Here is a 13,528-nt window from a genome sequence, read left to right on the forward strand (position 1 = left end):
GACATACTTACATACCAAAACATAATAATAAATGCATACATGAAACAATACACATGAAAAACGTATGAAATACAATAGAACAAAAAGTGGAATAATTAAAAAATAAACTACTGCACAAGTCCTGTGAGATAAAAACATGAATATGTGGTCATTTAAAAAATTATTTTAATAAAATAATACTTTATAATGCATAGAACACTTTGTCCGGGGGTCTGTGGCACTCTGCCAGGGGGTCGTTCGTTCACTGTCAATTATCATGGATGAAAATTTTTATTTATTTATTTATTTTAGAAAAGGTTTAACAGAATCATGATGGTGAATGATTAACATTTTAATTTGTAAATCTAAAATAATTCATAGATTACATTTTATCTAACAAACTATAACTCTTAATAATACATAAATATTCCTTCCAGTCAGTGATGAATGTTGGAAACTGTCTCTCTTTACATCTGTCTAACACATTTCTCTTGTGTTGTCCTTTATCATAACTAAATAGAAGTGTGCATCAAATTAACACACGAGAGTGTCCCTGGTATATTTTCTGTCTTGTCCTGTCTGGTCCTTGACTGAGACGAGAAGAGACTTGAGAACCTCTGGTGTATTGGACTTTTGAGGAAAAGAAGTCTTGAGGAAGTTGCAGTTTCATGTGCTGGCTCCATATCCTCTACCTCAAGGTAATAATTCATACTCAGAATGCAGAATGTGTGACGGGTCCTTCAAAATACAGCTTGGATTACGGACAAAAGTGTTTTCAAATATAGTTTGGAGGGATGTGTGCTCTTTAAATCCAGCATATTTTATAATTCTGACAGTTTTCTATGAGTACATGAGTGAAAATGAATGCAGATGTTTATCAGAAAGTTCTCCATTGATGCTACATCCTGATATGTGCAAACCGTGAGCCCAGAACGAGCAGCCTTTGAATTGATTGTTAGCCGTGGAGGAGCCTCTTGTATTCATCTCTTTCAGAGTGTAATAAGTGAATTAGTGGGATGTAGAAGATGATGTATGACGAAGGCTGGCGCGTCTAAAGCCTGCTGTAAATCCACATGCCACAGCCACTTAATAATGTGGCCAGAGACCTCCTGGCATCATTCTTCACTGCATCCACTGACAACCTGAAAATAATAAATCTCTCTCGCTCTGAGTTTGCCGTTAAGTCATTTGTTATAAAGAAAATATCTGCATTAAATGATATGTAAAAAAAAATAAAATGCTCTAGTTTGTTTTTAAAGGGCTTTTGAACACACTACCAGCATCATAATGTACTGAGTAAGAAAAATAATAAAATTTAAGAAGGGAAAAGATTTTTCTTCCTGAAGACGCAGCAGCCTGTGAAAGTGATGCTCCACGTGTTTAGCCATTTGTCAAAATGCAGCACGTCATTTGCAAATAGGCTCGGGCACATTTCCACCAATTTAGCGCTGTTTTCTACTGTGTGCTAATGGTTGTATAATCATTCTACTAAAAAAAAAAAAAGTTCATTAAGTTCACTCAGTGGGAGCATAACATTAGCATTAGTTAAACTAGGTGCCACTGTGACTTTTGGCGTCACCCTCCCTTTTTTTTTCACATTTGGAAAAATCCCAGAAATAATTCTGCTCAGTAAAAAAGTTTTCATCACAGAAAACATTTTGTCCTTTTGTGACGGAAGAGGAATTTCTTTTACATCTGAGTGAGACATTCTGCTGGAACCCACAGCGGGCTTTTATAAATCACGTTCAGGAACTCGTGAAGTAATTTGAATTTTGTAACAGTAAAAAAAAAAAAAATCCCAGTGTAAAAGTGTTGCTGGCTCGTGTGTGTGCCTTAACGTTTCCCATACGTCAGATGCCTTCCCCAAACCCCAGCCTCCAACCCCCCACCGCAACAGCTGGCGTCTCAGCGAGGGCCCTGACGTTACACCGCCACCCCAGCCTTTCAGTGTGGATCAAGTATAGTGGTGTCAGGGGCCCCTAATGGCCCGAACAGAAAAATGCACAAAGTTGACCCAAATATAAGCACAAGATACGTCACTCCAAACAATCATGAATAAATCTCCATCATGGAAAAAGTAGGAATAAACATTAATGATGTGTTTTATCCATAATTAGACTGTTAGTTAAATATTAAAAATTACACATAAATGTAAATTATATTAAACATATAAGTGAGTTTTATCATGACTTAAGTTTAGGATTTTGCTAAGGCATAACAGCCACAGTAATATGACTAAAAAATAATTGTTTTCAAATGCATTCATTCTCCTTGTGTCCATTTAAAAAACTCATGTGATCTGAATCACTTTCCTCTTGACAAAATAAATAAACCAACTGGTTTCTGTTTTGTTCCAAAATAAGGTCAAAGGATGTGTGTCTCCCCCCCTCGACTGTTTCAGAGTCCGCATTAAAAATGACAGGATCCTGCTGGCTGTTCCAGTTTTTTGATGTTAGGCAAGAGGGCAATAATGGTTACGCCGCAGTCAGAATTAAAACCAAGATGTTCCCCAAGTATGATTCAAAATTACAGGCCGCGTTTGGTTGTTTTATTAAAAACATGAGGTTCATATTGACTGTCCTGCAGGCTTGTTTTAAAAAGAAACTCTTATTGGCTGTTAACTACATTTGATTTACACTCAGTTGTTCTAATAGAGGCCTGTAAATCCTGGATTGAGCTGCTGTCACTATAATTGGGCCAAATTAAGCCTAAGTGATACTCTGTTGGGACAATCGGTCACAATGTTAGGCTGCAGATTTGTAGGCCTTCATATTAGAACCTGACCGATATACCGACTGGCTGATATTTTTGGTCGGCTGATGTTATTGGCCCTGTATTGGCCTAGAACAGCTACAGCGGTCTATATCTGCCTCGGCATATGTGTTGTTCGATATTTCTTCTTTGCAGAATATAATGCAAATTGTTTTCATTCTTTCTTTTTTGGTTTTATAGGCAGCATTACATGTAGATTTGATCATTTTTCTTCATTAAAGTTGTTCTATTTGTGTTTTTTATTTTATACTTATTTTGTAATTATTAAAAATACAAGTTAAAGTTTACTGTTTCAGTGCCCTGATATCATTGTGGATTTTATATATTTAAATAAAGAATATCGGCTGATATGTAGGCCTAGATATTGGATTTTTTTTCCCCCTTATATCAGCAACAGCCCCAAAAATCCACTATTGGTCCAGTTCTGCTTGATATATTACATATTGTATTTAGATATTTAGGGATCCACAATAAATATCTGGGGCTGGTAAATCCATCTGTCCAGCTTTATTGTTCTGTATCCATATCTGTGCATATTAGTTGACACATATCAGCTAATATCTGACTTGATCAGTTGTCATTGTTGAAGCATTTAATTTGAATTCTGAGGCAGATTTCTCCATACAAGACAAGGTATATTTGTAAAGTTCTTAAAATTAACTTTACTAGAAAAAATAAGCGATCATTTGAAGACTCATTTGAAGACTGTTGACTGATTTGGTTCAGTCAGAGTTGTGGAATATCAGATAATCAGTCTGCATCTGAGGCTGTCTAAACTAAAGGTCATATGAACTTATTTTTAAAATACAAAAATGTGAAATTATCGGTAGGTATCAGTTAGTGGTATCAGCTGAAAAAAATCCATATCGTGCATCACTAATAGATACGTCATACATATTTTCTGTTCATAATCAAACCAAATGTTTTATTCGTCTAACTTTTTAAGAGAAAAAAGCCAATAAATACTGTAAGTGATGTGATATTTGGTAAATGTGAAACAGTAGTAGGTCACAGGAACATGATATCAGTTACCAGATAGATTTTTTTTTTTCTTATATTTTTCTTTCTCTCCGTCTTGGGTGAATCAAATCGCAGTTTTGCTCTGGCTGTAAAAATCTGCTGACTCTCTGTCATTGACGTGGAGAAGACGTCCGCGGTAAAGGATCTAAACTGACCTGTGGTGAACTTAGTGCATGTGCGCTTTTTTTTTTGCTGTCTGTCTGTCAGACTCTGTAGGACCCAGCGGAAAACTGCTCGAGCCGAGGGGGGAGCCGGAGCAGGAGGAGAGAGGGAGAGAGCTGAGTGGAGAGAGGAGACGCTCTCAGATCAGTCAGTGGCTTCATGGAGTTCTGTACCTCTGATCCGCCGCCATGGATTGCAATCCGCGATCACTCCTTTTCATTTTACCTCTTTTATTGTCCTGCGTCCTTCCTGCGTTCCCCATCATCTACCCTCCCAATGAAGGTAAGGAACTCTCAGTCTGTCTGCGGACATGTGTGCGTTTGCGTGTGTGTATGTGTGCGTGTGCGCTACGGCACACGTCGTGCGCACACCGCGGACTTGTACTGTCCAAATTATGACAACAACAACAAGGACAACGTGGAGGTGGCACTGAGGAGCGCGGAGAGCCGGGATCAGATCACCCACAGACAATAATTACCCAATAAACTTGAAAGTAGAGCCGAAGGAGACGCGGCAGCCTCATTTCGGTTAATCTGGCGAGCGGGGCGGTTAATAGTTGTTTAAATGGGGATGAATGAAGTGAACGATGGCGAGACAGCGGCTCCCAGAGCGCCCATCATAGCAGAGTTAATACGCAGCCGAAGACACGTAAAGAAACTCCGATGTCCGTGTTTCCATGAGAGGTTCGTGCTGATCTGTTTTATCCAAGGATCCGTTTGGGGTAGACGCCCCAGTTCGGCTCTCCAGTCGCACACAGACCGATTTAAAGGCAATAAATAGAAGATGAGCCCCGGCGCAGAGTGCGTAAAAACGCGGATGTGTGTTTTTATGGTTCTGACCTCAATACATCCAAAACAGTTGACTTGGAGGCGACTGTGGAGGTCTGTAATCTGTCCGTTTCATGAAGTCATGTAACGACTGCTTCACGTTATATTTAAATCCTACGGTTCGTTAAACAAGTGTAAAATAACGAAGGTGCAGGCGACTTAATTTCACTGATTTCCACTGCATGTATCCCTCAATTCGTCAGTGATTATACGCATGTGGCGATGTTTTGATCCCCGGCAGAACGAGCAGAGTCTCCTCTTCCAAACGCGTAAAAACTGCGCTAGAAACAAGTGAAAGCGTCTCCTCTTGTTTACTTGTAGATTTGCTCAACTTTCTTATTGAGAAAGCCTTTAAAAAAATACAGCTGTTATGCCCTGCAGTCGACGCTTGTCGCGGTCAGAGCGTTTTGCAGCGGGGTCAAAGTGAAAAGGAAAAGGCACACGCGTGCTGAAGGAGCAGCTGAGTTAAGGTTAAAACTGCCCACAGGGGGGGAAACACGTTTGGGTGAAGATTTGGGTCACACTGTGCGACGAGACGTGGATCACAAGTGGTGTTATTATCTGTCAAAAATATAACGAATGAATCAAAAGCCATGTACGCACGAATACAACGACAGTTCTCTAATTCTGAAGTGGTTTCTTACGTGAATTAATGAGGAAGATCAACATCTCTGAGTGATTTACAACTTAATGCCAATCAAGTAATTAAATGAGTCGGAATGAGCCTTAAGCTGGTGTTATCTACTCTAATTCAAAGTTTAGAGACAGACGAGTGAAGTAAAAGCACAAAGCATGTTGCCAAGCCTTCTGCCGCCCATTATAACAACCGTAAGAAGGAGGAGAGTGGGCCTAATAACTCATCCTGGTGCTTTAAGGACGAGTTTGAAAAGTTTTGCCACGTCAAAAGATCAGTCCCGATTTAATGGAAATATTCTGAATGGAAAGTTTTCCAGAAGAGAAGAGGCCTAAGCCACATTAACCATCGATTATGTTGTTTCAGTTGGAGTTAATTTAGAATTCACTCTGCTGAAATCACCAATAACCAAACTGCTGAAACTAATACTTTGTCAAACACAGTTTATACAACCTAATTTTTTTTTTTCGTCTTCTGAACGAAAATGTTTGTTGAATTTATGCTGTTTATACAATATTCAAAATTACCTTGTTTACAGTTTTGTCCTCTTGTGCGCCACGTCTCGAGTCAGGCAAAGATCGCAGTGTCTGCTCTCTGTTTAGTTGTTAATACAAAAGAGACCAAAAGCTTTTATTCATAAAACTTGTGTGGACTAAAAATGTGCAATTCAGCAAAAAATAAAGAAAGAAAATCAGAGGGTGACTGTGTGAAGGTCAGCTGGGGCTACTGAGCATCTTTTCTGAATCTGTAAATCTGTTTTTGACCTGAGAAACTTTTATTTTTTTTAGTGAGTTTTATAACTGTCCAGATGGAACTAAGTGTATTGGCATTTAAAGCTGATAGATAATTACTCTCAGCGACCCCAACACTGAGAAAAGAAACAAAACCACATCAAATACACACCACATTGACAAAATATACAAAAGTCTACTGGTAGGCTAAGTGTATGTGTGTTTCTCTCTCTCTCTCTCTGTGTGTGTGTGTGTGTGTGTGTCAGAGAGGGAGGGGGACATTAAAAGTGTTCAATAGAAATAAAAAGAGAAAAAAAAAGAAAGAGGGATAAATCCTGCAACTGGTTTAATAGTTAGTAGAACTAGATAAAAAGTTTCCAAAAAAACAAATTAGCCAGTTTAATTCACCTTCCCAGAGCATAAATCTACCAGAGAGTGTCAGTATCGAGCCGCTCCGTCTGTTTATTGTGTAGAAATTCATACAGATTTTATTATACCTCAAATATAACCCAATAACAGGTCAACTTTGAACAGCAGACAGCTGTTTCTGTCGTCCGGTTCAAAGGTTTAACGGTTCTGATTGATAAACCTGTGTTTGCTCCAGTTTCAAAAGGAGCAGCTCCTGTCATGTGTTTTTGCTTAATAAAGTAGAAATAAAATGAGGAGACGAAGCAGATAAAACCAACACGAAGTTATGAACTCACATTTTTTTCTGATGTAATAAAGTAACAGTGACTTTGACGATCCGAGAGAACCGTATGTGGGACTGATTAACTTATTGGTTTGTAAAAGTCACTAAACGTCCTGTTTTTCATGATTTAATTAAACACAATAAACACAATCACTCAGCACGTCTTTTTTCCCTTTCTTTTTAACTCAAGTCGTTTTACTGAAGGGAGTGGAGGGTAAATAAAGTTACACAGGTCTTTATTTTAATGCCGACAGTCTGCTGCTGATCAAATCGAGGCTGCCAGCGCGCAGCAGATTATTAAAAAAAGCTTTTCCAGAGATTTCTGTTTGTAAACTTTAAAATCAGCGGTCACAAAGTGATCTGCTGTCAATTCGTCGATTTATTTCTGAAGCTTAAATTAGAGCTATAATTAGTAAATTAGGAAATTAATTAAGGGCCTGCTCTGCCAACTTGTGGACTCATGTAACAAGCATTTACATAATAAGAAAAATATATTTTTCACGGAAAACAAGCCTCATTTGTGAATGGAATGATGGAAAACTGTTATTATTTTATTATTTTCCTGCTCATTTATAAGGAAAGCAGAAGTCTATTTATATTTATTGTAATCTAATGTTCCATCTCGGCGCTGTGCCTCGGCCAACATTTTATTTTTTTTTTTAAGAAAAAACTTTTACTGTGTGGCTCATAAGTCGTTAAGTTCTTGTATAAAACTTTTTGGAAAAGTTGAGGGAAATACAGAGAATACCAGGGGCGCTGAGTCATTTTAACTTCAGGCAGATATTTGACTTTCTTTAAAAAGTATTTGTCGCCATTATTCAATCGAAAATGTAAAAATAATAATAATAATAACAAAGTTGTGAGTTGCTTTTTCTGTGGTGCAGTGTGTGTCCCCTTGCGTGGTTAGCGTGGTGTGATGTTGGCCCGCTGCGGGGCGTCGGGAGGCCTCGGGTATTTTTAGCCGGCGGTGGGGAGGCTTGGCCCGGAGAGCCCGGCGCTGCAGTCCCGCTGGGACGGACGGGCGTTTGTGAGCGATGGTACCTTTCAGAGGTGCTGGAAATGTGCTTACACATCCCCCTCCTTTAAAAATAACCCCCTCCCTCTTTCTCTTTACACACTGCAGGCCTATATTTATATGTGTGTGTTGACCAAGAGGTGAAGATGGAGAGTGGCATCTTCAATTTGACAGCATGTGTTTCAGGCTCCAGAGTTCAGAGTTAGATAGAAACATAAGGTTTTGTGCATGTGTATGTGAGTGTTTCTGACAGTGAGTGTAGAGATATAAGATTATACAGTGTGTGCTCAGGAGTGCTTCATGCCTTCATGTGAGTTTAAGTCTATGTGTGTGTGTGTATATAAAGCATATAAGTATAAGGTATGAGGTTTAAGAATAGAAGAAAAAGAAAGAAAAGAAAAAGAAAGAAAGAAAGAAAGAAAAGAAGGAGGAATGGGGGCAGAGGGGTTGGGCAGGCAGCAGCAACATCAGACAGAGCGACTCTGCACTTGAATAATTCATAATGGGAGGTGAACACTTCACCCTTTAACACAGACACAAGTCGCCTCGCTTTGCCTGCACTGCGGCCTGCCAACCTTCACATGCACAGAGCCAGGCTGCAAAGACAAAGCCCTCCTACACTTTGTTCGCTATCAGATGGGAAATATTCAAACAACATGTGCATGCAACTTTTCAGTTCTGTTCCATTCTCATTCTTTTCCGAACAAAGTGACTTTCAGTCCAGATGGGAGGGTCTCCGCTTTGCTGATCAAGCCATGTGTTGATTCTGTCCCTGACTGACAGCTTCTTCTCCTCACTCATCCAACATTTTAATTTGTGTCTCTGTCTGAGGATTAGATTTCCGAGTACATCTGCTGTGAATCAGGTTTCCTTCATCATATTTTACTGGAAGTGAGGGACTGTTGAATGGCGGCTGTTAAAGTAAGAGAACATAGACATCAAAATAGGAAGCCTGCAGATCTTTGCTCTGATGTTTCGTGTTAATATTTCAACATATGCGATGCCAGGAGATACAAGGTCACTAGCAAGTGGGGAAAAAAAGAGAGTTAAAGAGACAGTTCACCCCAAAATCAAACATTTGTGGTTTTACTCTTACCTGTAGTGCTGTTTTTCCATCTAGATAGTTTTGGCGTGAGTTGCCGAGTTTTGGAGATATCAGCTGTAGCGATGTCTGCCTTTTCTCGAACATGGTGGGAGTAGACGGCACTTCCCACTGAGCAAAAGATGTCTTTTGAACATCTCGTCTCAGTTGAAAAGATGTCCCCTGAGGAGCCAGAGTGAAAGTTTTTATGACATCTATATATTGTGTCTTCTGAACGTCCCACACAGGAGGGTTCGCCCAAATTTAGCACATAAAACTCTGTCATCTGCTTTCTCAATAAATGTATACTTAATAAATGATACATGTTATTTATTTGTTTAATCATAAATAAAAATATTTAATTAATGATCATGTCGATTTCCTGCACCTGTCTTGCACGTCCACTAGAGTAGATATCAATACTGAATATTTGAAATGCTTTTCAGTACTCATTTCTTTCAGTATCTTAACTCAGTACTAGCTGCACTACCTTGTTCTTTCTTCTCTGAGACGCCGCTGCAGTGTCCATATAGTCCCGCCTCCTTTTGTTTACTCCATGCCATCTTCTTCTTGTCACACATCTCATTTGCTCTGGTTGAATATCTCTTGTCATGCAGCCTTGTTATATCCATTTTTTAAATAAAAATCCAAAATTTTATGCCCTCATTATTGAGTAAGTTTTTTTTCCCGTGGTATCGAAAACAGTAGCAAGATATCGAAATTAGAAATTCTAGCATCGTGACAACAGAAACATCCACAGACGTCCAAATTCTCCTGGCCGGGTGTTCAAATTTCAACCAAGAAGGGATGTAGTGAGACGTCCGGATACTGAACCTGATTTGCACGTTGTGACATGTGTATGTGGACTTGCACTGACCAATACGAAATAGAGATTATCTGAAAAACTCAACAGCAATCTGTTTCCAGAGATCATGACCCTTTTCATGAGCAGTTTCATGTAGGAACTACTTTCTTTCTACAGTATAAGAAAGTAGTTCCTACATGAAAGAAGGTCTGTGGATTATCTTGAGCGTCTGGGTCGTGATATATATTCAAGAGACGGTAGAAATCTCTACGGCCGATATTTCCAAAACTCGGAAACTCACACCGGCGCAATTTAAAGGGAGAAACAGCACCACAGACCAGAGGAAAAATCTATATTTGTGATTTCGGGGTGCACTGTCTCTTTAATGTTTCATGACAACTGTAGCATTAAAATTGTATTTGCAAGATTGCTCATTTGAGTTACCGACTGATGATACAAAATACCCTACAAAAATAAAATAAAATAAAAAAGAAGAACAAAACAACAATAACAAAAATAAATAAATAAATACAAATGCTTCTATTCCCAACATTTCATCATGACAGCGTGGGTCTTCTTCTACTTCCGTTTCGTCAGGTTGACATGTTTGAGTGTGTGATGGTGGCCTTTGTGCGCGTTATATATCGATTCACCTGTTTCTACCTCTGTGATGTTTTGCTCCCTCCCAGACAGGCTGGCTCAGTTTGCTATTAATACTCCTAGTTCCCGTTTAGAGGCACTCCCTGATGGGGCAGGGGCTATATGCTTGGCTGACGCTAGCTTGCTAACTGAGTGTGTGTGTGTGTGTGTGTGTGTGTGAGAGAGAGCGAGAGTAAGAAAGACTGTCAGCAAATGTTTGTGTATGCTCTTTTTTTTGTGCCTGCTGGAGTGCGCATGCGCAAGGGTATGTGCATGCTTTGGTGAGCGTCTGAAAGAGTGTGTGCGTACAGTATATGTGGGTGCGTGCATGTTTGTAAACGCTTTTATTTAGAACGTGTTCACCTATTTGGTACATTTTAGTGCAAAGATGTGTGTTTACTCCTCTAGTTTTGTTGGATGGGGTGCATTTTTGTGTTTTTCATGCGCACTGTGTGTGTTTATGCATGCATATGTGAATGCGTGTGCGTGTTTGGGTGCTGATTTCCCCAGCCAAGTGCAGCTGGAGGGGGCTTTTTCCTCCCGCGATATGAGAGCCGTCTAATTTTCTGCTCTCAAATTCCCCCGCTCGGCTCAATTGGAGTGGTGGGCTCGGCTCGTTGAGAAATGTAAATTGGAAGCAATGGCCCTGGATGCTGAGCTGCTATTATCTGACATGAACAGATAGCTTCATTAGACTCTAATAGGAATGTGTCTACTGCCACTCAACTGGCTGAGTGGCTTAGCATGGCTGCAGCTCAGGTGAGCCTCAATTTAGTAGCTTTTTGAGCCTGGAGTGCGATAATAAGTCTCCCTCAGTGTGCGTCTTCCTTTCTCCGCTTCCGTTTCAGGCTTTTTTTTGTTTTTTTTGTTTTTTGCCACACCGGCTGATAGTTATCAGACTCGCCTGGAGAAAATGATGATTTCCATCTCAACCTTTCTTCTAGTGTGAAACAACAATTAGTTCTCGGAGTGGCAAAATCACATTTCTCTGCAAATTTCATTCGCGCTGCTTGTCGGGGGTAAATTTTGCTTGACTAAAATAGTTTTCACAGTGCCACAGCAGTCCTTCCTGACCCGCAAAGACTCTGTCTGACTGTCGCTGACGATGTGTACACTCTCGCTTACTGGAGCTTTGAATGGGAGAATACAGGGAGATTGTATTCCTCATATTTTCACAGTGAATAGAGTTACAGCTGCAGGGCCTGACTGCACTGCTGCTTCACTTTGTTGTGTGTGTGTGCACTCGCTTGGGTAAGTGTGTGTACGCTTGTGTGTGTGTTGAGCTGTGGACTGATTTGCTCTCAGCAGGATGAGAGAGAGGCTTCATGTTCAAACTTAAAGGAAGAGACCATCGGAGCAGCACAGCTCCTTTGTTCTTTTTCCATTAGCTAATCATTTATCATCTAATTTTTTCATGTAGTTCACCCAACATGTAAATTCATGTGTATTTTTCATTTGTCAGTGAGTCAAAATGTGAACAGCAAACATAAACAAATTATTTTGGATTAATTTAAAATATGTTCAAACAAAAAGAGGCTTTGAAAAAAGAAGTTTTAGGAAGTAAAATCATTTTTTTGCCTCAATAATTTCAAAAAAAGTAAAAAAAAAAAAAGTGAACACCTTCCTTGAAATGTGCACAGATTAGAGTCTTGTTCACCACGGTTGTAACAACATTTGTCACACTTCAGCCCACTAGATTTATCTTTTTGTTTCTTCTTCACACTGCAGTTGCTCCTTACTCTCACTACAATAAAGCATCATATTAGTCTGCAGGAATCAAAACTAAACTCAAAAACAACAATACAATAAGGATTGCCTTCTTGCCCCGGGCAGGTAAAATACTGTGTTGGGAAAGTAAATCTGGCAAATGACTTGTCCACCCAGGCATTATTCTACTAATTGGTTAATCACTGAAGTAATTTTTCATGCAACAATGGCAGAAAATCCTGCTTTTTGGAGGAATTTATTTATTAAGATATTAAACTGAATATCTTTGGGCGTTAGACTGACTGGGATGGACAATTTCCCCTATTTTCTGACATTTTATAGACGTTGCAGCTTTAGATTAAACATGACAATTAACTTTATTTTTGCTGCTTCTTCACTGACCCTGAAAAAAAAATCTGGTGCTGATTGCAAAAAGGCAGTTTGGTTATAGTGGTGACATCCGTGGAGCATCAGGCTGCTTCCACATTCCTCACTCCGTAAGTCATGATCCGTACTGACCGTGTATTCAATGACATCATTCAATCAATCATTTACACTGCAGCCATGTGTATAGACTAAGAATAGAAAATGTTGTAGCCCATTTTTCTGTGCTTGAGGAGGATCGTGAATGTGAGTCAGTTTGGCTAACACATGTAGGGGAGACCGGGGATGCTAGTAACACTTTTTGTTTGAGCTTCAGTAGTTGTTCATGCTCATTCTCTCAAACTTTGATACGTGCTACCCATGTTTCTCAAATAAAACTCAGCTGAATGTCTCCCACACAATCACAGATTATGTAAGTTAATAAGAAATACAAAGATGTCAGTTGTGTTGTTCCACTACTTGGGTGAGCTGTAACACTATCTGGGGATAGATATAACTATGAGAGGTAATTTCACTTTATGAACAGTAAAGAATAGTTTTGAATAAAGTGAATAATAAATGTGTGTTGACTGTTTTCCTGAATGTGCACACACGGGTTCAATCACTTTCACCTCGGGTGCAGGATGTCTAGGCCCAGAACTGACAACGTACAGACGTGACCCGCACTTCTTTTTGCCTTGAGTTTGCAAAGCGTTCCATGCACACAAAGCAGAAATTCTCACTATTTTTATGAACCGTTAGAACAATCCTCACCCCAAGCAGCCATTGAGTGGCTAACTGATTTAGCATGTGGGCGCTTGAAGGTAGCTGTTGTTTCCAGCGACGCATCAATCCACTTTTTTCTGTTCTGATCTGATACCTGAATTTGGATGTCTGTTGATACTGATACAACACCAACACAGGTTTATTATTATTATTATTAGTAGTAGTAGTAGTAGTAGTGGTAGTTGTAGTAGAAGGAGTAAGGTTGCATGAGGCTAAAACTAAACTTCAAGTTTAGTGGTGAAAAGTTCTGTATCAGTTGATGTTGATGTTTGGTTTCACTATCTGGAAACCTTGTTTAGTGTCCATGTTGCTATTT

The 13,528-nt window shown here is 39.5% G+C and overlaps 1 protein-coding gene across 4 annotated transcripts in view; it reads left to right on the forward strand.

Moving 5' to 3' along the window:
* The first annotated feature begins 3,807 nt into the window (after positions 1-3,807).
* epha3 (eph receptor A3) overlaps positions 3,808-13,528 on the forward strand; it is a 150,133-nt gene continuing 140,412 nt past the window's right edge. For 2 of the 4 annotated variants that reach the window (XM_084725379.1, XM_084725377.1), the window contains exon 1: positions 3,808-4,215. In XM_084725379.1, the coding sequence (XP_084581505.1) occupies positions 4,122-4,215 (94 nt within the window). In that variant the 5' untranslated portion in view covers positions 3,808-4,121. The remainder of the gene's footprint in view (positions 4,216-13,528) is intronic. The other 2 variants (XM_084725378.1, XM_084725376.1) reach the window with 1 other exon arrangement.

This window comes from Lutjanus erythropterus, chromosome 8, assembly GCF_056507025.1.
Source record: "Lutjanus erythropterus isolate fLutEry1 chromosome 8, fLutEry1.hap2, whole genome shotgun sequence".
NCBI lineage: Eukaryota > Metazoa > Chordata > Actinopteri > Lutjaniformes > Lutjanidae > Lutjanus > Lutjanus erythropterus.